This window comes from Peromyscus californicus, unplaced genomic scaffold (assembly GCF_007827085.1).
Source record: "Peromyscus californicus insignis strain IS unplaced genomic scaffold, ASM782708v3 Scaffold_11__1_contigs__length_118956290, whole genome shotgun sequence".
NCBI lineage: Eukaryota > Metazoa > Chordata > Mammalia > Rodentia > Cricetidae > Peromyscus > Peromyscus californicus.
Window position 1 is genome coordinate 38,956,204 of NW_026294402.1, and position 22,367 is coordinate 38,978,570.

At 42.4% G+C, this 22,367-nt stretch overlaps 1 protein-coding gene across 1 annotated transcript in view; it reads right to left on the minus strand.

Moving 5' to 3' along the window:
• The window catches only part of Arcn1 (archain 1), a 29,201-nt gene extending 7,288 nt beyond the window's left edge, over positions 1-21,913 (minus strand). The window contains exons 1-8 of the mRNA XM_052758505.1: positions 21,747-21,913; positions 13,406-13,669; positions 11,527-11,706; positions 11,191-11,396; positions 9,764-9,928; positions 1,397-1,562; positions 545-692; positions 17-125 (exon numbers count right to left, since the gene is read on the minus strand). Coding sequence (XP_052614465.1) covers positions 17-125; positions 545-692; positions 1,397-1,562; positions 9,764-9,928; positions 11,191-11,396; positions 11,527-11,706; positions 13,406-13,669; positions 21,747-21,749 — 1,241 coding nt within the window. The 5' untranslated portion in view covers positions 21,750-21,913. The remainder of the gene's footprint in view (positions 1-16; positions 126-544; positions 693-1,396; positions 1,563-9,763; positions 9,929-11,190; positions 11,397-11,526; positions 11,707-13,405; positions 13,670-21,746) is intronic.
• Positions 21,914-22,367: the final 454 nt, after the last annotated feature.

Genomic DNA, 22,367 nt, shown 5'->3' on the forward strand with positions numbered 1-22,367 from the left:
GGAGAATTTCACTTACGGCAGTGGGATGGTGATGACCACATCATTGAGCTCTAAATTATCTTCCTGTAGTTCATACTCTATGTTGACATCACAACCATTTCCACTTTCAGAGGGCCAGCAGTTAACTGAGAAGAAAAACAAGGCCATAACCCCTCAGTTTTAGGAAAAGAATAGAACTGCTTCTTGGCCTTGGGGCTAAGATCAAGAGGTCGGAAGAGTGGAAAAATGTTAAGTCGGCAAATATAAGCTGACCGACAACTGCAGGTCTGTAGCACCCTAATGTAAACTACACACTGATGGTTCAAAACCATCTGTAATTCCAGCTCCAAGTGATCTCACGACCTGTTCCGGCCTTCACAGGCACCTATTCATCGGTGCATACGTTCACGCAGACACACACATACACATAAATAAAACCTTTAAAAAATTAAAATGATTAAACTATCCCAAATGCAGCAGCAATTCCATTCTGAAGACAGTCACTTTGCCAGAAAGAACTTGCCATGTCAATGAAGAGAAGGGCATACCCGTCAGAGGCACCTACTTGTCAAGGGAATAAAGGATTCCTCTGTTGTCTGCAGTCTCCACTTTAGTACCCCAACGTCACTGTTGACTGGAAATGACTTCTCTGGGTTTTTCAAGCCAATCAGAGACTCTGCAGTGAAAAGCTTTTTATCCACATTTGGATGGGTCTGGGAAAGAGAAGAGAAAGAAATCTGAAGTTCAGAATGACAAGTGAATGGGGCCAGCAAGATGGCTTAGCAGGTACTTGCTAAGCTCAATGACCTGAGTTCAGTCCCTGGAACCCACACAGGAGGAGGAGAAAACCAACACTCTTGAAAGTTATCCTTTGACCTCTACACACGACACATGTATGCCCACAGACACATATATACAAGCATACAGAGTAAATAAATAAATGGACTAAAAATAAATTAAAATTAAAAAAATAGGAGGTTGAAATGCAGCCCAGTTGGCAAAGTACTTGCCTACCATGCATGGGGCTCTGGGTTCAACTGCCTGTAACCCTAGCATTCTGGAGTTGGAGGTAGGAGGATTAGGAGATTAGAAATTCAGGGTCATACTCTGTCACATAGACCCCTCTGGCCTTACATCCTTATATAAATAGGATTCGTAATAAGTTACAATTCTTTTTAATCTTGTGGAAAGATGTGCCTTCTATAAAGACTTAAGATTTTAGACCAGAGCTACACAATAATACCCCATCTCAAAAACAAACAAACAACAAAAAAAAACTGAAGGCCAAGGCTATATAGTTGAGTATAATGCTAGCTCGAGCAAGAGCCTGTGTTCCATTCCCAAGTACTGCAAAACAAGCAAAGACTGTGCTAGGCAGACAAAGTCTAAATACTCAATATAAAAAGCCTCTACACACCTGTAGCTGCACCCCTTTCTTATCTTCATTCTCTACATGAAGACGAATCCGGCCAAATTTGTCATCTGAGATCCTAAGCATGATCATGCCATGCAACTCCATATTCTGTAACCCTCCATCTCTCCCACAGGTTAGTGTGATCTTTTCTTCAATCTTCATATGCACACTATAAAGCAAAAGTTTTGTCAGAAATGTAGAAAGTAGGCTAGGGATGTAACTAAGTTGGTAGTGTTTATCTAGCATGCAACAAGAACTGAGTTTGATCCCCAGCTCCATATAATACCAACTGTGATATTACTGCTTTGGTGCACTTGGGAGGTAGGATTGGGAGAATGGTTCAGGCCACCCTTGGCTCATGAGCTCAAGGCCAATCTGAACAATAATAGACTTGGTTTTTGGCTTTTTTGTTTTGTTTTGTCTTAAAAAAAGGGGGGGCTGTCGAGATGGTTCAGCTGTTAAGAACACATACTACCCAAGTTTGGTTCCCAGCACTCCAGCTCCAGGAGATCCAATACCCTCTTCTGGGTCCTTTTTTACCGGCACTGTGTGCACATACCATCACCCTCCCCAAATACAAATTTATATGTAATTTTAAAAGATTAAAAATAAATTTTAGAAGCCGGGCGGTGGTGGCGCACGCCTTTAATCCCAGCACTCGGGAGGCAGAGCCAGGCGGATCTCTGTGAGTTCGAGGCCAGCCTGGTCTCCAAAGCGAGTTCCAGGAAAGGCGCAAAGCTACACAGAGAAACCCTGTCTCGAAAAACCAAAAAAAAAAAAAAAAAAAAAAAAATTTTAGAAAGAAAACAAACCAGAACTCAATGTTACTCTGGAGTGTCATAGTAATTAGCCTCAATAAAAGCTTTATACTCCTTTGGGGCCAACAAGATGGCCCAGTGGGTAAAAGCACAGAGCTTAGAGACCTGAGTTCAATTTTGGAACCTACAGTGGGAAGAAAGAACCAACTTCAAAAAGTTGTCCCAAACTTTCCATACCTAACCTATACTGTGCATTAGTGTGCCCACAGTTACACACACAAACCATTTTTTTTTTTTTTTTTTGGTTTTTCGAGACAGGGTTTCTCTGTGTAGCTTTGCGCCTTTCCTGGAACTCGCTTTGGAGACCAGGCTGGCCTCGAACTCACAGAGATCCACCTGGCTCTGCCTCCCAAGTGCTGGGATTAAAGGCGTGCGCCACCACCGCCCGGCTACAAACCATTTTTAAAAAACAGATTTATTTATTCATTAGGTGTTTTGCCTGTATGTGTGTATGTGTGTGTGTATGTATGTATGTATGTATGTATGTATATATGTGCACTACCACATGTATGTTTGATGCTCAAGGTGGTCAGAAGAGGGCAACAGATCCCCTGGAACTGGAATTAGGGATGGTTGTGAACCATCAATGTGATACTGGGAATTCAACCAAAGTAATCTGCTAGAGCAAAAAGTGCTCTTAACTTCTGAGCCATCTCTTCAGCCCCACAAACAATTTTTCTTTAAAAAAGCTTTATACTTTTGATCTAGCAAGTCCTTGTGGTGGTCACAAATTAACACTCTGCTGGCCATGGTGTTTGCAGAGACTCTCATTAGTCCTTTCCAGAATTTATTGTAAAGATAAATTCTCATGCATGAAACAACACAGTATTATCCACTAAAGAATGGTTATAGTAGCAAAAGTTTAGACGTCCACCTACATGAGGGAGGAGGGGGTATGTACACAAATGAATTATTATATAGCTGTGAGAAAAAATAAAGGAATACACCCTCATCATGAAATTATGTTCAAGTAGGGTGAAACAAGCCTCCAATCTGAGCACTAGGGAAGCTGAAGCAGGAGGAGTCTCCCAAATCTGAACGTGGGCTACTACAGTGAGTTGCCACATGTTTCAAAACAAAAGGAAGAAAAGAGACAGTAATGTTCAAAATTAAAAAATAAAATTTAAGACAGGTGGTGGTGGCACATGCCTTTAATCCTAGCACTTGGGAGGCAGAGGCAGGCAGGTCTCTGAGTTTGAGGATAGCTAAGGCTGTTACTCAGAGAAACCCTGTCTGAAAAAAACCAAAACCAAACAAATAAAATGTACAGAAATCCATTACTCTGTAAGCAAATTAAAAAAAATATAATAAAGCCAGGTGTAGTAGTATATCCTTTTAATCCCAGCACTTGGGAGGTGTAGGTAGATCTTTGTGAGTTTGAGGCCAGCCTGGTTACATAGCAAGCTCCTGACCCTGTCTCAAAAACAAACAAACTTAATTTTTTGAAAAGGAACTTGAACACTGGTACTTTGTAAAGGTGGATGATACTTCCTCTAGAACACATGGGTTATTAAATAAAAATCTCCCCCCCCCCCAAAAAAAAAAAAAAGCCAGGCGGTGGTGGCACACGCCTTTAGTCCCAGCACTGGGGAGGCAGAGGCAGGCGGATCTCTGTGAGTTCGAGGCCAGCCAGCCTGGTCTCCAAAGCGAGTTCTAAGAAAGGCGCAAAGCTACACAGAGAAACCCTGTCTCGAAAAACCAAAAAAATAAATAAATAAATAAAATCTCCATGCCAGGCATGGGACACAAGGCCTACAAAACAACACAGGCTATTACCATTGCTCTTGTTTCCTCAACTAGATAAGACGACTGTTGAAAACACAACTCGCTTCAGTTACAGGACATAGAGAACTTGGGAAAACTGAGCTGAAAACTTCCTCCCTGCTAGCTAGCTTTCAGTGCTGGAAGGTACTAGGAAGACCACTGGGGAGAAAAGATAAATGGCCTTATCCAGTAATGGACCCCGAACACTGTAATACTGATCTGCCAGGCAAGTTATGCCCAATGGTATGACCGTGGCATGTAGGTTATGGGGGTAACCAACTGCTTTCTGGTTTGATCTGAGGCCTACACTTTACAAGAAGGAATTCATGCCTGACACTGTAAACCTGGTCAAAGTCCATGGCTTGGTAGGTCACAGGCCCTAGTGGAAAACCTACTATTGTTGTTTTGATAAATGGATATATTGTCATACTGCTTCCTAAAGATTGATGTTTATACACAGATTGTGTTGCTCCTATCTTGGCCAGAGAAGCTTCTTTCTTGGGTCCGTCAACAACACAGACTCCTAACTCTTCAAAGTGCTGAAAGTAACTGCTGAGTGCTAAATGGGACATCTTTATTAATACCTTCCTTCCCAGGCTCAGGGGACATCACAGAAGAAGGGGTGCAACAGTGTTAAGAGCCAAAGGATGGGGAAGAGTGCTATGAAATGCTGTCATCTGGACATGACATGGCTAGTGTACTCATAAACTCACTGCAGCTACGGTTATGTGGACAAGATCAAGCCAACAAGATTAGCAAACATTTTAGCAAGAGGCAGTAATAGGATTCAGGGACTTACAAAAGGAAAAATTATAAATAAAAAGGAGAGGTCATGTATGTGGAAGGAGGACATATTAAAGAGTGTCCAAGGGAAGTAAGAGTGAGAACTTAGGGGTGGGTATGATCCAGATACTGCGTATACATGTATTAAATTGTCAAAGAATACAAGGTATTCTAAAACATAATAAAATTTAAACAAAAAAAAGATACGCTTTACCAATATTTACCTATTGTTAACTAATATCATATCCCATTTGGTTCATCATCTGTATGCTCATACTCTCTCTTTAAATATTATTTATATACAAACACAATGATGTTCCCCCATGAACTACTAAGAAGGTGGTTATAAACACTGTGGTAGTTTGAATGTAATTGGCCCCCATAATCTCACAGGGAGTGGAACTATTAGGAGATGTGTTTCAGTTGATTTCCTGCTGCCTGCAAGATATAGGACTCTTAGCTATTACTACAGCACCATGTCTGCCTGCATGCCATCATGATGATCATGAACTGAACCTCTGAAACTGTAAGCAAGCCACTCCAATTAAGTGTTTTACTTTGAAAGAGTTGCTGTGGTCATGATGTCTCCTCACAGCAATAGAAACCCCAACTAAGACAAACACCTTTCACCTCTAAACACTTTATTCTTACTGTATAAGAACAAGAACTTTCTTGTACTGGGGATAGTTTGGTATCAAAGTGCTTGCCTAGCATGCATAAGGATACTCCCTTATATAACCATATTAATGCCATCATTAACTTCATAAATTTATACTGAATTAATACTTCCATTCAGTCTACCAACAGTATGTCAGTTGTCTTGTTACCACAAGATACAATACAGGATCATATCCAGGGTAAAGCACTGCATTTAGATGTTACTTAGTGACATGTAAGTAAATTCATATAAGTAAACTCTTGGGTTTTCTTCTTTTATACCTCCAGGAATTGAACCCAGTACCTTGAAATAGGCAAGAACTATTGAACAGCATCCTAGCCTGCAAATAAGTAAGTTACTCATTAACTATAATTTCGCAGGAAAAATGCAACTGGAAAATATCTAGTTGTGGTGACTTGAATGAGAACGACCTCCATTACATGCATATATTTGAATGTTTAGGCCACAGTGGTTCTCAACCTGTGGGTTGCAACCCCTTTGGCAAACCTCTATCTCCAAAAATATTTAATTTACGATTCCTAACAGTAGCAAAATTACAGTATGAAGTAGCAATGAAAGTAATTTTTATGGTTGGGGGTTACCACAACATGAGGAATTGTATTAAAGGGTTGCAGCATCAGGAAGGTTGAGAATCACTGGTTTAGGAAGAATTAGGAGATATGGCCTTTGTTGGAGAAGGTGTGTCACTGGGGGGCTGGCTTTGAGGTTTCAGAAGCACAGCAGGCCTAGTCTCTTTCTCTCTGTCCGATGTCTGAGGATCAGAAGATAAGCTCTCAGCTACTGCTCCAGCACCATGCCTGCCTGCCTGCCTGCCTGCCTGCAATGATGCTCCCAACCATGAGGATCATGAACTAACCTTCCAAAACTGTAGGCAAGCTCCTAATTAAATGCTCTATTTTATATGTTGCCTTAGTAATTGGGGCGGGGGGGGGGGGGGGGGGGTGTTCAAGACAGGGTCTCTCTGTGTAGCCTTGGCTGTCCTCAAGCTCACAGAGATCTGCCTGCTCCTGCCCCTGGAGTGCTGGAATCAAAGGTGTGTGCTACCACTGCCAGGCTTTTTTACTCTATATACTTCAGACTATCCCCTCAGAAAGATACAAAAAAAGAAAGAAAAGAAAAAAAAACCCTAGCAGAGTGATGATGGCGCATGCCTTTGATCCCAGGGCTTGGGAGGCAGGGGCAGGCAGATCTCTCTGAGTTCAAGGCCAGCTTGATCTACAAATCGAGTTCCAGAACAGCCAGGATTGTCACAGAGAAACCCTGTCCCAGAACTCCACCCCCCAAAACAAAACAAAACAAAAACCTAACTAATATTGGTTGCCTCCACCATATGAAATTTACATGGTTGGGAAGACTTTTGTACAAACATTGAATATTTTACTATAGAAATACATAACAAAAAATAATCCTACTGCTATGGGCAATTAGTAAGTACAATCTATATATAGTCTATGATAGAAATATGTGTCTATATACATGTGTGCCTAGTGCCTGGTACACAATGCATATATCTGGTGCCTACAGAAGCCAGGAGAGGGCATTGGATTCCCTCAGAACTAGAGTTACAGATGGTTGTGATCTACCATATGGGTGCTGGAAACTGAACTTGGGTCCTCTGGAAAAACAGCCAGTCAGTGCTCTTTACCACTGAGCCATCTTCCCAGCTCTTGAATTATTTTTAAGCTAGGTGAACCACAGTGGCTATAAAGAATATTTTGGGCTCTTGTTTTTTTTTTTGTCTCAGCCTCTTAGATCTTTCCAGAAACAAAGGCTCTAGACTCTACAGAGTCTGAATCTTTGGATAATGTAAGGCTCCACTTTACCTTCACAAGAGTCTGCTCTGTGCTTGAAGTAATATTATCACTTAGAAGAGTCTTAAGCTAGTGGTGGGAAAAAGTCTTAAATTCTCTTTTCTATGTGATGGTTGCTTAAAAGTGTGAAGCCTCTAGTGGTTAAAAACATATTCTGCTTTCTCAGAAGACCTAAGTTCAGCTCCTAGCATCCATGTGGAATGGGCTCATAACAGCTTTTAACTCCAGTTCAAGAGGAATCCATTGCCCTCTTCTGGCTTCTGTGGGTACCTGCATTCACACATGCACAGGCCGATACTCACATAACTTAAGCATTCTTTTTTTTTTGTTGTTGTTTTTTTTTTGTTTTTGTTTTTTTCGAGACAGGGTTTCTCTGTGTAGCTTTGCGCCTTTCCTGGGACTCACTTGGTAGCCCAGGCTGGCCTCGAACTCACAGAGATCCGCCTGGCTCTGCCTCCCGAGTGCTGGGATTAAAGGCGTGCGCCACCAACGCCCGGCCTTGTTTTGTTTTTTTGAGACAGGGATTCTCTGTGTAGTCCTGGCTGTCCTGGATCTCACTCTGTAGACTAGGCTGGCCTCGAACTCACAGATATCCACCTGCCTCTGCCTCCCAGAGTGCTGGAATTAAAGAAAGGCATGCACCACCACCACCTGGCTTCGGCCACATAGTTAAAAAAAAAACAAAAATAAATCTTAAAAGAAAAAAAGCATGAAGTCTCAGCTTTTCTCAAAACAACCAAAATAGCACAAGTACCTCAGTGAGTGAAGAGATTTATCTAGCTGTAACTGTTCAGTTCTAACGGAACACAAAAGAGTAAACAGTCCCCTTTACACACAGCTAATAGAGGTGTCCTTCCTGACTCATCTTTCAGCTGACCTCAAAGCTATCAGTAACAGTAGGTTAAGGACAAGGAATTTGGGTCTTGAGTATATGAACTTGATTAACCTAGCACTTAGAAAACGTCAACAACTGTTTCAGTCCTGAGATAAAAGACAAATCAAATTATACTGGATTCAAATACTTAAACGACAGCATGTTAATTTCCTTTAAAGACCTTTACAAACTTTAAAAGCTGATTCTCCTTTATAGTTTTAATTAGGAAAAAAAAAAAAAAACAGGACAAAATATGGGGCTAATGTAGCTTTAGTCCTGTAATTCAAGTTCTTTTTCTTTTGAGCTAGGTTCTCATATAGCTGAGGCTGGCCTTGAACTCCAGATCTTCCAACTTCCACCTCCCAAATACTGGGATTATAGGCACGTACCATTGTGCCATGCTTAAGAGACAACCTACACAGTAAGCATAAAGTTACCTTTCCTAAATTAACCAATAAAAGGCAAGTTCTAAACTTCAAAGGAAATAAATGGTTCTGAGTTTTCATGTTTAAAGTGGGGAAAATATACCTTAAGTTAGTATCTGGAATATGCTCTAAATAAAAAAATCAAAGCCGGGTGGTGGTGGCGCACGCCTTTAATCCCAGCACTCGGGAGGCAGAGCCAGGTGGATCTCTGTGAGTTCGAGGCCAGCCTGGGCTACCACGTGAGTCCCAGGAAAGGCGCAAAGCTACACAGAGAAACCCTGTCTCGAAAAACCAAAAAAAAAAAAAAAAATCAATAAAAGTTAAAAGGCACAAAAATATGCAACTAGGAAGTATGAAGCCCAGCCAGTGGCAAACAGTGCACTCAGCATATGTAAAGAACACATACTGCTCTTCTAGAAGAGAGTCCCAGCACCCACATCAGGTTAGCTCACAACCACCTGTTGTGGTATTTTAAAAGTGGCAAGAAGTTGTCAAACCATACAACAGGGCCCATGTGGGAGGTTTACTGAGGGGAGGGGAGTGAAGGGGCAGAGATCGGTCCCTGAGGAAAAGAGAGAAGGAAGAGAAAGACATGGGAGGTGGCAAGGGCCCGTCTTTTATAAGGAAATGTAATGAATATGCACAGGGGGTGCTCTTAGTGGCTGCAGCTGAGGATGTATCCTGTCAGGACCTTAAGGGCAGGCCAGTACAGGTGCCTAAATGCTAACACCTATAACTCCAGCTCCAGGGCGATCTAACACTTCTAGCCTCTTCGGGCACTTGTACTGTACAAACCCACACACAGACATACACATAATTAAAAATAATAAAAATAGCCAGATATGGTAGCACATATCTTTAATTCCAGCACTTGGGAGGCAAAAGCAGGAGGTTCTGTTGTGAATTAGAGGCCAGCCTGGTCTACACAGTTGAGTTCCAGGCCAGCTAGGGGCTACATAGTGAAACTCTGTCTTGAAGAAAAACAATAACAACAACAAAAACAATAATAAATTTTTAAAAGGACAATTTTTTTCCCATTGAGACAAGGTTTCTCTGTTACAGTTCTGGCTCTCCTGGAACTCAGAGATCTGCCTGCCTCTGCCTCCCAAGTGCTGGGATTAAGGCATGCACCGGCACTGCCGCCACCACCACCCAGCTAAAGAGACAATTTATAAAAATTATACTGTTTGTTTTTGAAGAAGTCAGTCATTATTACCTTTCCATATTAATGGGTGGAGCATGCACTTTGGTTGCTTCCGAGGCACGTTTCCCCATATTAGAAGACATAATAGTTTCACCTTCAGATTTCAGTTTGTCCACAAAGTTATCTACTTCCTTTCCTTTGGCTCCAAGTTTCAAAGCCTTGCTGGGGCCTGAAGGTCTAAGAGAAGAGTACAAAACAAGTACATACATGATAAAAACACAACAAAGCCCCATACATTAGTTAATAGCCTTCTACCACAAAGATTCCTCTGAAGGAATGTGAAGACCCGAGAAGGAAAGTCTGTTCCCTAGTGCTGGTGGACAATCAGAACACCGATGGTGTAATATAAACCTGCACAAATGGACAGCCATTATTAATATGTAAGCATCAAGTACCCAATACCAAAGGTATAATCTTAAAATCATAAATAATCTGATGAAATTAGCATCTTCCAATCAGATAAATATGACTATGCACAAAAAATTTTTGCATGTAATTTCAGGCAGCCCAGAGATTCTTCTTAAACATTTAAGACTGAAAAACCATATTCTGGTGCTAGAGAGATGGCTCAAAGGTCAAGAGCACTTGCTCTTAAAGAGGTCCCAGGTTTGGTTCCCAGCACACACATGGTGGCTCACAATCATCTTTAACTCCAGTACTGATGTACTCTCCTGACCTGTGTGGGCACCAGGCAGCCATATGGTGCACATCCATACTACATGCAGGCATACAGATTAAAAAAAAAAATCTATTTTATTTTTTAAATTGATATTCTAAGAGCACCTACTGCTCTTGCACAGGACTTGGGCTCCATTCCCAGTACACATAAGGCTTCTCATACCTGTCTATAACTCCAGTTCAAGATGATTTGACACCCTCTTTTGGACTCTCAAATTATCAGGCAAGAATATAATGAACATACATATATTCAGGCAAAGAAGTCATACACACAAAATAATCTTTAAAAAGAAAACTCCAGGCTGGATGGTGATGGCACACGCCTTTAATCCCAGTACTTGGGAGGCAGAGGCAGGTGGATCTCTGTGAGTTCCAGGCCAGCCTGGTCTACGAAGTGAGCTCCAAGACAGCCAGGACTGTTACACAGAGAAACTCTTGTCTCAAAAAAACAAAAGAAAAAAAAAAATCCATATTCTACAAACCATTAAAACCCCCTCTGTCCCCAAATAAGACAAATGTCATAAGAAATGAGAAAATCATGGCATAATTTGTAGAACTTTCTTTTAAATAAAACGAAAAATTAACACAGATGTCTCTTTTATGCCTATCTTTTATGTCTCCAAATTTAGTATCACAGCTTACTTCATTAAGTCTCTCATTATTTACAGCCAACTTAGAAACCAAGTATCGCTCCCACGAGACACACACATGCAGAGCCTTCTTCTGCATCCTAGGGCTGCTGCTAAAACACTAGACTATACCTGGCTGGTGCAGGTGCCACTTTTGGTTTATCGGTTTCAATGATCGTCTCTGTGATCATGGCTGCTGTGCTGCCTCCAGACACTGCAGAACTACCAAATCCCCCAAATCCTGGTGCTTTTTTGCCCTGTCTCTCTGCATCTCTTCGGGCCTGCTGTAATTCCTTTGCTTTACGCCGCATCTCAGCCTTAGCTTCACGTTCTTGAGTCTATGGAACAAGACATACTTGTTTGTAGTTTTCAGTACAGCCTACATTAGCAAGCCAAACCAGGAAGATCAGATTAGTGAAGGCTAAGAGAAAGACACTCAAACTGGCAGTCTCAGAAGGCCTCACTTACCTCTCTGACTGCTCTGAACACTTTCTCCTCATGAGAATCCATTTCTGTGAAGGTTCTGATCTGTGCCAAGTTAACATTCTCCCTATATCCCAGGGCAACAATTTCATCAAAAGCAAAAATCAAATCAAAACAGTGCTCAGATATTTCATTTTCTTCTAAGGCGCGGCAATATTCAGGAATCTAATCACGGACAGTAACAGAAAACAAAGATTATTAATTTTATATCAGCTATGTTTCCAAGTCTTATCTTTTAAACATACATATCAAAAACAAAGCACTTGGGAGGTGGAGGAAGGAGGATCAAGAGTTCAAGGTCATCTTCAGCTACATAGCAAGTTAAGACCTGCCCAGACTACATGAAATCTGTCTCAAAAAACAAAACAAAACAAAAAAACCCTCAACTAACAGGATCAAAACAATGGGATTGGCAATGGCTCAGCAGTTAAGAGCACTGGCTGCTCTTCCAGAGGACCTGTGTTCAATCCCCAGCACCCACATGGCAGCTCACAACTGCTTGTAACTCCAGGGGATCTGACACTCTCACACAAGATATACATGGAGGCTAGCCGGGTGGTGGTGGCGGCGCTCGCCTGTAATCCCAGCACTCGGGAGGCAGAGGCCTGCGGATCTCTGTGAGTTCGAGGCCAGCCTGGTCTACAGAGCTAGTCCAGGACAGGTTCCAAAGCTACAGAGAAACCCTGCCTCAAAAAAAAAAAAAAAAAAAAAAAAAAAAAAAGATATACATAGAGGCAAAACACCAATGCACATAAAATAAAAAATAAATCATTTAAAAAACAAACAGAAACCTCAATCCTTTCTTAGCTTCTAGTCTTTCCTTTAAATTAAGACTTTAGGGCCTACAGAGATGGTTCAGTGGTTAAGAGTACCAGCTGCTCTTGCAAGAACCCAGGTTCGATTCCAAGCATCCAGGTGGCAGATCTCTTGACTCTAGTTCCAGGGGACCTTATGCCCTCTTCCAACCACCCTGGGCACCAAGCGCATACATATACATACAAAGCAAAACACCACACACACAAAATTTAAAAAAAAATTAAACTAGACGTTGGCATAAAGTCTTAGGGTGCCTGTGTTTTTCTGTATCAGTAGTCTTAATCTAAAAACATTTCCAAATCTGGGCATGGTGGCGCATACCTTTAATCCCAGCACAAAGGAGGCATGCAGATTTTTATGAGCTCTAACCTGGTCTACCACAGAGAGCTCCAGGCCAGCCAGAGGTACATAGTGAGACCCTATCTACACACCTACAGACAGACAGACACACATACACACGAGGGTGGAGGTCCAAGCAAGTTTCTGAAACACAGACATATTAAATTAGTTAAGAACTGGGGGATATGAAGGACTGGAGAGATGGCCCAGCAGTTAAAGAGCACTGGCTGCTCTTTCAGAGGACCAAGGTTCAATTCCCAGCACCCACATGGCAACTCACAACTGTCTGTAACTCTAATTCCAGGGGATCTGACACCCTCACACCAATGCACATAAAATAAAACCAATTTAAAAAAAAAGAGCTGGGATATGAAAGAAGGATTGTGCATTCTCTTCTGGAATACTCATAGCCTAGGAAGATACCCAACAAGTGGCTGCAAATGAATAAAAAGCTGCATGGGATGGAGTGAAGCTCAATGACAAGAGTGCTCGCCTAGAATGCACAAGGCTCCAGCACTGCAAAAGAAAAGGAAGGAAGGAGCAAGCAATTTTTTTTTTTTTTTTTAAAGAAAAGGAATTGCATTGGTAAGTTGTTGAGATGTGGGTAGGGGTACAGAGTTCACAAATGTTACAATCAGCTATTTTAGAGTCAAAACTACTTTCAATGTAAAACAACACAAAGTGGAATCCAGGATTACAGGCCTCTTACCACTCTTGAGAAGAGCCTTAAAGTCTCCAAATCTTCTAAAATATTGCTGTTTTTGGTAGTGATCAACACCATGTACAGTTTCTCCATAGGTTGGTAGACATATCTTACACTCTCTGTTTCAACAAAAGTATGTTGTTTTCCAGTGTTCATGAGTTTTGGAAAAGCTGCTAATAAGCCCTCAATCCGAGTGCGGGTCATCTCCACAAACTGTCGAGATACAATAGCCTTTCCTGCTTTCGTGCAGACCGCCGCTGCCAACAGCACCTGCCAAGAACACACGCATTCATAAGTACTCTTCACTTCTTCTTTTCGTTTGCTTTCTCAGCACTTCAGGAGAGCTTCCATACTCTAGCCCATTCAGTGACATGCTTTCAAACTATACTTCATTGTTTCCATAATATATCTAAAATTTAAAAAAAAAAATTTTTTTTTTTGGATTTTTCGAGACAGGGTTTCTCTGTGTAACAGTCCTGGCTGTCTTGGATCTCACTTTGTAGACCAGGCTGGCCTCGAACTCACAGAGATATGCCTGCCTCTGCCACCCAAGCGCTGTGATTAAAAGTGTATGCTGCCACCACCCAGCTTAAAAGAAAAAATTAGTTAAAAAAAAAACTATAGCTTTGGCCTAGAATGTGCAAAAAGCAGGTTATACCACCCGCACTACACACAAACACACATGGAGCACTTTCTCCAGAGTCTATACTCATTATTTATATTGACTGACTGATCATATGCATGTGTGGCTGTGCACCTGTGTGGAGGCCAGAAGCCACCTTGAGGGAGTCAGTTCTCTCCCTCTACTATGGGTTCCAGGGATCAAACTGTGTGGAGGCCAGAAGCCACCTTGAGGGAGTCAGTTCTCTCCCTCTACTATGGGTTCCAGGGACCAAACTCAGGAGCCAGCATGGCGGCAAGTATCTTCACCAGCTGAGCCCTCTCATCAGCCCTTTACACTCACACTCTTGAATCAGTTATCACTCAGAGCTGGGTTGCACTCTGCTTTGGCACAACCATACACAACAAATCAAAACTTTCTTAAAAAGTGTAGCGCTCTCCGTATCAAAGCAGAAGTCCAGTGAGGCAGACGAAAGGGTTATAAGAGCACCGCCTGAGTATGGTGGCACACGCCTAATTCCTACTCAGCACGGGTACTCAGCTTAGGCTAGATACCTGTCTCGGCCAAAGGAAACACAGGGGTGCATGAGAAGCCCCTGAGCTTCCTTTTCATTTTTACTTGGAATATGAAACCAATTTATTAAGTCTGAGTTGATCTGTCCTTTGATTAGCTTTCCCATCAGGTTCACCTTCTAGACATGCAAACAAGCTGTGAAGTAAAAATCTACATAACCAGGTGTTTCACCTAAGTTTTGACACTGAGCAATGATTAAGATGCAACAACCCTTCTGATGTCTCCATTTATTTCACAAAACAAATGCAGAAGGAAGAGCGGACCCTCAAATGCCAATAAGAAGAGTAGGAAAGCTAAGTCGTGTTCTAATGGCCTCTTTGGGATAGGGATCCAAGAGTTCACACAAGCAACAACAAAAGATTGACACATTTGGGAAGACTCACTGTTAGGATATAATCTTTTAAACAACAAACCCTGGTTAAACTTCTCAACTTTAAGGAAACCTGTCCATTACAGATAAACAATTTGAAAAATAAATGTCAGTCAATTTAAACAAATATCTTCACAGTGGCAACGCTTCCATCTCTCAGTACTGAAAACTAAACCCAGAGCCTCTAGCATAAGAGGCAAGCATGTTATATATCCCAAGCATTTTGTCTATTTTAAAGTTTTCATCTTATTTTATTACAGGGTCTTTCTAAATTTCCTGGCTGCCTTCAAACTTATGCTATTTCTTTAAAGCAGCTGGGATTACGGGTGTACATTCATTTAGTTTCAATGTATTAATAGTAGTTTTGTAATCAGTATATAAGGCTACAGTATCCAGAGAGAATACATGATCCAGTCCCAGCACCTAGAGGCAGGAGAATTAGAAGCACAAGGTCATCCTGTTCTACAGAGTTCAAGGCCAGTGTAGGCTACAAAAGACCATTGTGGGGGGGGGGGGGGGAATGAGAACGAAAGTAAAAGAAAAGTTGGCTAGTTAAGGTATATGGAAGAGAATTACCATCATGCTTAAGCAGCAGAATAAAACAATTCATATTGAGCCAGGTGTGGTGGTGCATACTTTTAGTTCCAGCACTCAGAGACAGAGACAGGTAGATAGGGCTCTCTGAGATCAAGACCAGTCTGGTCTATATATCAGGCTGCAGGACAGCTGGGGTTACATAGAGACCCTGTTTCAAACAAAACAAAATAACCCCCTCCAAATCCCAAAAGACAATTTGTTGTGGTATTTTGACTGCATTCTGACAATAAAGTTTGCTTTGAGTCAGAGGGCAGAGCTAGCCAATAGCGAACCAAAATTAACTATCGAGGTTTTAGAGAACTGAGGACAGATAGGAGACAGAAAGTAGTAAGGTGGGGCTGAGAGAGCATCCCAGTCCTTTGAGATGGAGGAACAGAAGAGATAGAAGGTCACTGGCAGCTTCTCTGCAGCTACTCTGATCATTCAGGTTCTCACCCCAATATCTGACTCCCAGTTTTTTATTGATAAAGAATAATTAGATAAATGCATCATCAATTCGTATTGTAAAGTATTTCATCTATATCCAGCACAAATAAGATCCCGCCACCAAACAAATCTCTATTTTTACTGATTTACTTTAAGTGAACACTGCCTTTTTCTCATGTGAAATCTCAAGAGCTGATACTATCATCTGCTCCACTTCTCAAGTAAGAACCAAAGTTTAGAGAAAGCTAGATTTAAGGGATTAATACAGTTCTCCTGCATCTCTGATTCTATTAACTCTATATTGAATTTACCTTATCAGCTTGGTGGTACCCAAGGCTAAGTAAGTGTTTTACCACTCATCTCCAGTCTGTTGTTTTGTTGTTCTGCTTTGTTGTGTTTAGAGAAGGTCTCCTTATGTAGCTGTGACTGGTCTGTAACTTTCCATCCTCCTGCCTCTGCTTCCTGAAAGCTGAGATAACCTGTACGTGCCACAATGTCATGATTTATTTTATACCTATTAGTATTACACTAGATTTATTTTATACCTATTATTATTATTACACTAGTTATCTCAGTGGTCAAGAGCATTAGCTATTCTTCTAGAGGACCCATGTTCAATTCCCAGGACCCACATGGTAGTTCACAGCTCACTATAACTCTATTTCTAAGGTATCTGATAACTCTCTCCTGGCTTTACCTTCTTCTGGCCTTCACAGTGACCAGCCATGTACATGGTGCAGACATACAGGCAGCCAAAACACCCATACACATAAAATAATTTTAAAAGAGAGAGACCCTATCCCAAAACAAACAAAAAATCAGTAGGGGCCAGGGCACCAGTGGCACAGGCCTTTAATCCAAGCACTTGGGAGGCAGAGCCAGGCAGATCTCTCTGAACTCCAGGATAGGAACCAAAACTACACGGAGAAACTCTGTTTCAAAAAAAAAAAAAAAATCAGTAGGGAGCACACCTTTAATCCTAGCATTAGGGAGGCAGAGGCAGGCAGATCTCTGTGAGTTTGAGGCTAGCCTGATCAACATATCGAGTTCCAGGGCTATACAGAGGAACCCTGTCTCAAAAACAAACAAACAAAAACTTGGTAGAGTTACTGTGGAATAATCCTTCTGTACACTGCAAATATGTATTACTCTCATTGGCTAATAAAAAGCTGACAGGCCAGTAGCCAGGCAGGAAGTATAGGCAGGACAGCTAGACACAAAGGACTCTGGGAGGAGGAAGGGCAGAGTCAGAAGAGATGCCTTCCTGCCAGTCAGCCAGCTGCTGAGGAAGCAGGACATGTAGAAAATGAGGTGACAAGCCATGAGCCACATGGTGAAGCATAGATAAGAAATATGGTGTAAGTGTAAGAGTTAGCTAATAACAAGTCTTAGCTATCGGTCGAACATTTATAAGTAAATATTAAGTCTCTGAGTGGTTATTTGGGAACTGGCGGACAGGAGAGAAATGTCCGACTACATAGGGTAAAATAATCTCTCAAACAGGAAAACTCTGAGACTCTATTTGAGTCATTCCATTAACCAGATAAAAGCAAATACGACTACTGAAGCAGGATCAACGTTCCCTATCCTAAATGCAGATAAACCTCAAAACACCTAGGATACAAGTTGCAGGGTCCATGCAGGTGACATGGTCTCCAATACTAATATAGCTAGAAAGGTCATCTCTAAACAAGATAAATTTATCCTCTGCAAAATTAACATATCTTCTTAAATGCCTCAACACAGTAATGCTTCTCTTCATATACGCATTTACTGAAGTTTAGCAACCACTGAAATAGAGCGTATATCAAAAGGTCAATTCTCCTACCATGATTTTCATTAGTCTCACTGTGTAGCTCTGGCTGGCCTGAAACTCACTATGATCAGAGGAACTCATAGAGATCTGCCTGCTGGAATCAAAGGCATGCTACGACAGCTGACACAGTTCAGTAGTTCAGCAGTAAGAGCACTTGCTGCTCTTGCAGAGAACCTGGGTTCTATTCCTAGCATCCACGCAGCAATGCACAACCATCTGTAATTCCAGTTCCAGGGGACCAGATATCCTTTTCTGCCCTCATCCAGACACCAAGCATGCATGTGAAGCAAAACATTCACACACATACTATTTTTAAGAGTTAATAAAAAAGAATGAGTAACTATGATTCTCAAAAGCTTTTTGAGCCTAGTGGAGGTAGTCCATCCCTTTAATCCCAGCACTTGGGAGGCAGAGGCAGGCAGATCTCTGTGGGTTTCAGACCAGCCTGGTCTATAGAGCTAGTTCTAGGACAGCCAAGGCTACCAAAGAAACCTTGTCTTGAAAAACAAAATAAAACAAACAAAAAACAGAAAAACAGGAGTTCAAGACCAGCCTTATCTACTTTAGAGTTTGAGGCCAGCCTGACCTACACGAGAACCTATTAAATTAATTAAATTAAAAAATCTCAATTAAAACAAAGAGCAAGATCCTCTGGTCTCCACATTTACGTGCACATCCTAAAGAGAAAATAATTGTTTGGCAGACCAAACCATTTATTTTAAGACAAGGTCTCACTGTGTAGCCCTGGCTGGCCTGGAACTCACCATTTAGGTCTGCCTCTACAAAGTTAGAATTAAAGGTGTGCATCACCACACATAGCTCAAACAACTTAAATGTTTACATGGTTTCACTATACTGTCTGTACAGGTTTAATACATGGATCACTGGCTGGAGAGATGGCTCAGTGATTCAAAGTGCTAACTGCTCTTTCCAGAGGACCTGAGTCTGGTTCCCCAGCACCTGCATTAGAAAGATCACAACTACCATAACTTCAGTTTTAGGGGATCCGATGCCCTATTCTGCACTCTGCAGATGGCACTTGCACACATGTGGTATACACATACACACTTATAATGTATTTTAAATAAATATATATATATAAATATATATATGTATTTAAAATATATATATTTTAAATATATAATATAAATATATATGGATCAGAAATACCTTGAATTAGGAAGTTTGCAGAATTAGGCTTCTGTTCTGCCTGCCACTAATTGTATAATCCAAGATAAGCCACTTGCTTCTGAAATAACCCTAAAATATTGAGTTAACTTACATGAAACCAAAGTATCGTTGTGGTTTTTTTGTTTAATCGGGTTTTGTTTTTCTGGTACTGGGAATTGAATCAAGAACCTCTTACACCCAAACATTCTATCCAAACACTCACTCACTCTACCTAGTACTGAGCTACTACTTTCATGCTTACTGGGTTTAAGTTATTTTTTTTATTGTGCAAATGTATATATGAGTTATGTAGATGTCAGCAGACCTTTTGTGAACTGAACTGGTTCTTTTATTCTACCATGTGGGTCTTGATGGTAAAACTCAGGTTTTCTACAAATGTTTTTAAAAAACAAAACAAAAAAACCTAGGGGGCTGGAGAGATGGCTCAGCACTTAAGAGTACTTGTTGCTCTTGCACAGGACAGGGGTTCATATCCTAGCACACACATGGCAGCTCACAATTTGTAACTATAGTTCAAAGGATCCAATACTCTTTTCTGACTTCTGCAAGCACCAGACACACATGTGGTACATATAAATGGATGCAACACACTCACACACACAAAATAAACCTTAAAAAAAAAAAAAAAAAAAAAAAAAAGGCTGGGGAGTGGGGAAATATTAAAGAGTTTGCCTTGCTCTACTAAACAAATGTAAAAATCAAAATTAAAAACATGGGGGTAGGGGGACAGGCTGGGAAGATGGCTTAGTAGATAAGAGTGCTTCAAAGCTCTGTAGGCATGAGGACTTGAATTTGAATCCCATCACCTACATAAAAAGCCAGCCAGGCTGGGCGGTGGTGGCACATGCCTTTAATCCCAGCACTCAGGAGACAGAGCCAGGCGGATCTCTGTGAGTTCGAGGCCAGCGTGGTCTACAGAGCGAGATCCAGGACAGGCACCAAAACTACATGGAGAAACCCTGTCTCGAACAACAAAAAACAACAACAACAAAAGAATGGCAGCCAGGGCTGCAACATGTAGCCCTGGCTGTCCTGGAACTTGATCTATAGACCAGGCTGGCCTCGAACTCACAGAGATCCACCTGCCTCTGTCTTCGAGTTCTGGGATTAAAGGCATGAGCCACTACCGCCCGGTCTATTCCTCAATTACCAATGAATTTTAAAAAGTTCCAAGAACATTTTAATAAACAAGATTTGATAAAGATTATCTGTATTTGGTTTCCTAAGGCTCTAATTTTAGTATTAAAATAACACACCTCTAATAGACACTATGAATACTCCCCAAAACATAAAAAGAAATCACTATCCAGGCCAGTAGTGGTGGTACACACCTTAATTTCAATGCTGGGAAGGCAGAGGTCAGCCTAGTCAACATAGTGAATTTCAGAACAGCCAGGTGGACAGTGAGAAACTAAAGAATGGGGACTGGAGAGATGGCTCAGCAGTTAAGAGCACTTGTTCTTGCAGAGGACCTGGGTTAGACTCCCTGCAGCCACAGAGAGGCTCTCAAGTGTCCATAACTCCAGTTCCAAGGGATCCAACACCCTCTTCAGGTGGTGCACAGACATACACGTGAGCAACACGCTTCATATACATAAAATAAAAACATCTTAAAAAAAGAAGAAAAACCATACGAACAAACAAAAACAACAAATATTAACCTTGTGGAATTGGGACTTGGGGTGGGTATATGGGGAATTTTGGAAATTTTATGTCTAATACCAAAACTGGGGAAGCAAACCTACTTGTAATTCATACTCCTGAGGCTGGAAAAGGAACTTCCAACGGTTTAAAGACCAAACACGAATCTCTCCTCTAACCAAGTTCTTATTGAAAGATGGTTAATAGAACTTAGCATGACAAGTACCAAATTAGTCTGTTAGGTCTTAGGTATGCTTTCAAAGTAGCTCAAAAACAAAAAATAAACAAACAAAACCCTCAAAAGATAAATTACTAGCTCCTTGGAAACCGTAGAATCTCTTCTATTTCACGAATATCCTGATTTCAGTTGATAAAGCACGATCTGGTGGAGTCAATTCTGCTTTCTCCCATCCTCATCCACATTAATTTCTCCTACCTCGTAACAGATGAGTACGTAAAGATAAAGCCTCCGAAGGCACCTACCAAGTCCCCAAGTACAGCCCACCCCTCCTATCCCACTCAAGAACTCCGATCACAATATGCCACACGCATGTCACGCCACCTGAACCGTAGTAGGTTCCTGGAAGACAGAAGCCCTGTGAGTCGGTCACTCCGTTTCTCAATGTTCTACACACACCTACCTGTCCAGCTACCAATGACACACGTACGCGCTACCCCAGTACCCCAGACGCTTCGGGACACCTGGGTCCTACAAACGAGCGTCCCAAGTTACTCCTTTCCGTGGTACCTATACTTCCCCTTTTTTACAAAACGTCTTTAAAAAAAAAAAAAAAAAAAGCGCTGAAAGAGACGCGGTGGTGACAGGCAGCGAGAAGCTGCCGCCAGGCCCAGCCTGGCGGAGCCGGAGCTCGCAGGGAGCCGGCAGGACGTGAGGGCGGAAGGCCCAGGCGACAACCCCCAGCCCGGGTGGGTCCGAGCGTCGGGCGGACGCGGCGCTGCTGCCGGCGGAGGCCTGGCGGGCGCGGCAGCTCGCTCGAGTTCCCCCGGAGGCCGCGCCGAGCCCGGGCCGCCAGCGGGGATCCGGGCGCGGCTCCTGCGGTCGGGGCCCGGGCGGCGAGGCCGGGGCGAGAGGACCCGGCGCGGCGCTTACCATGGTGAGGCCGCAGGTGGGGCGCACCACGCTCTGGCTCCGCTGGGGCTCGGGCTGCGGCCCAGGGAAGCGGAGCTCGGGCCGCTCCGGACCTGCTGCCCCTGACAGGAGCCTCCGCCGCTTCGCCTCTTGCCAAGATGGCGGCCCCAAGCCACGTCTCCAACCGGAAGCGGCGCGGGTCAAAGGGCGGGGGGGCGGGGCCGGCGGGCACCTCCTGGGTACCAGTAGGCTGAGTCCTCAGTTAGCCCAGGACTCGCAGGGAGTGTGCCTGGAGTCATGAAGCATCATCATCATCATCCTTTTGTCCTGTCTTTGTGTTCACCTGCGTTTACTTGATGTCTCTTCTTACAGTTCATAAAAGCATTCCATGGAATATATAAAATAATCCGTGTGCGTGAGGGGACTAGTATCCAGAATACATAAAGAATGTTTAGAACTCTGTAATAAAGCCGGCGTGGTGGCCCCTCACCTGTAATCCCAGCTCTCAAGAGTCTGAGGAGGAAGATCAAAAGTTGAAGTCCAGCCGCCTAAGCGCCAGTATCGAGTTAAAGGTCAACTTGGTATACATTGGGAGACGTCCCTCCCCCCGCCCCCCAAATAAAAATAAAACCATCTAGGGAC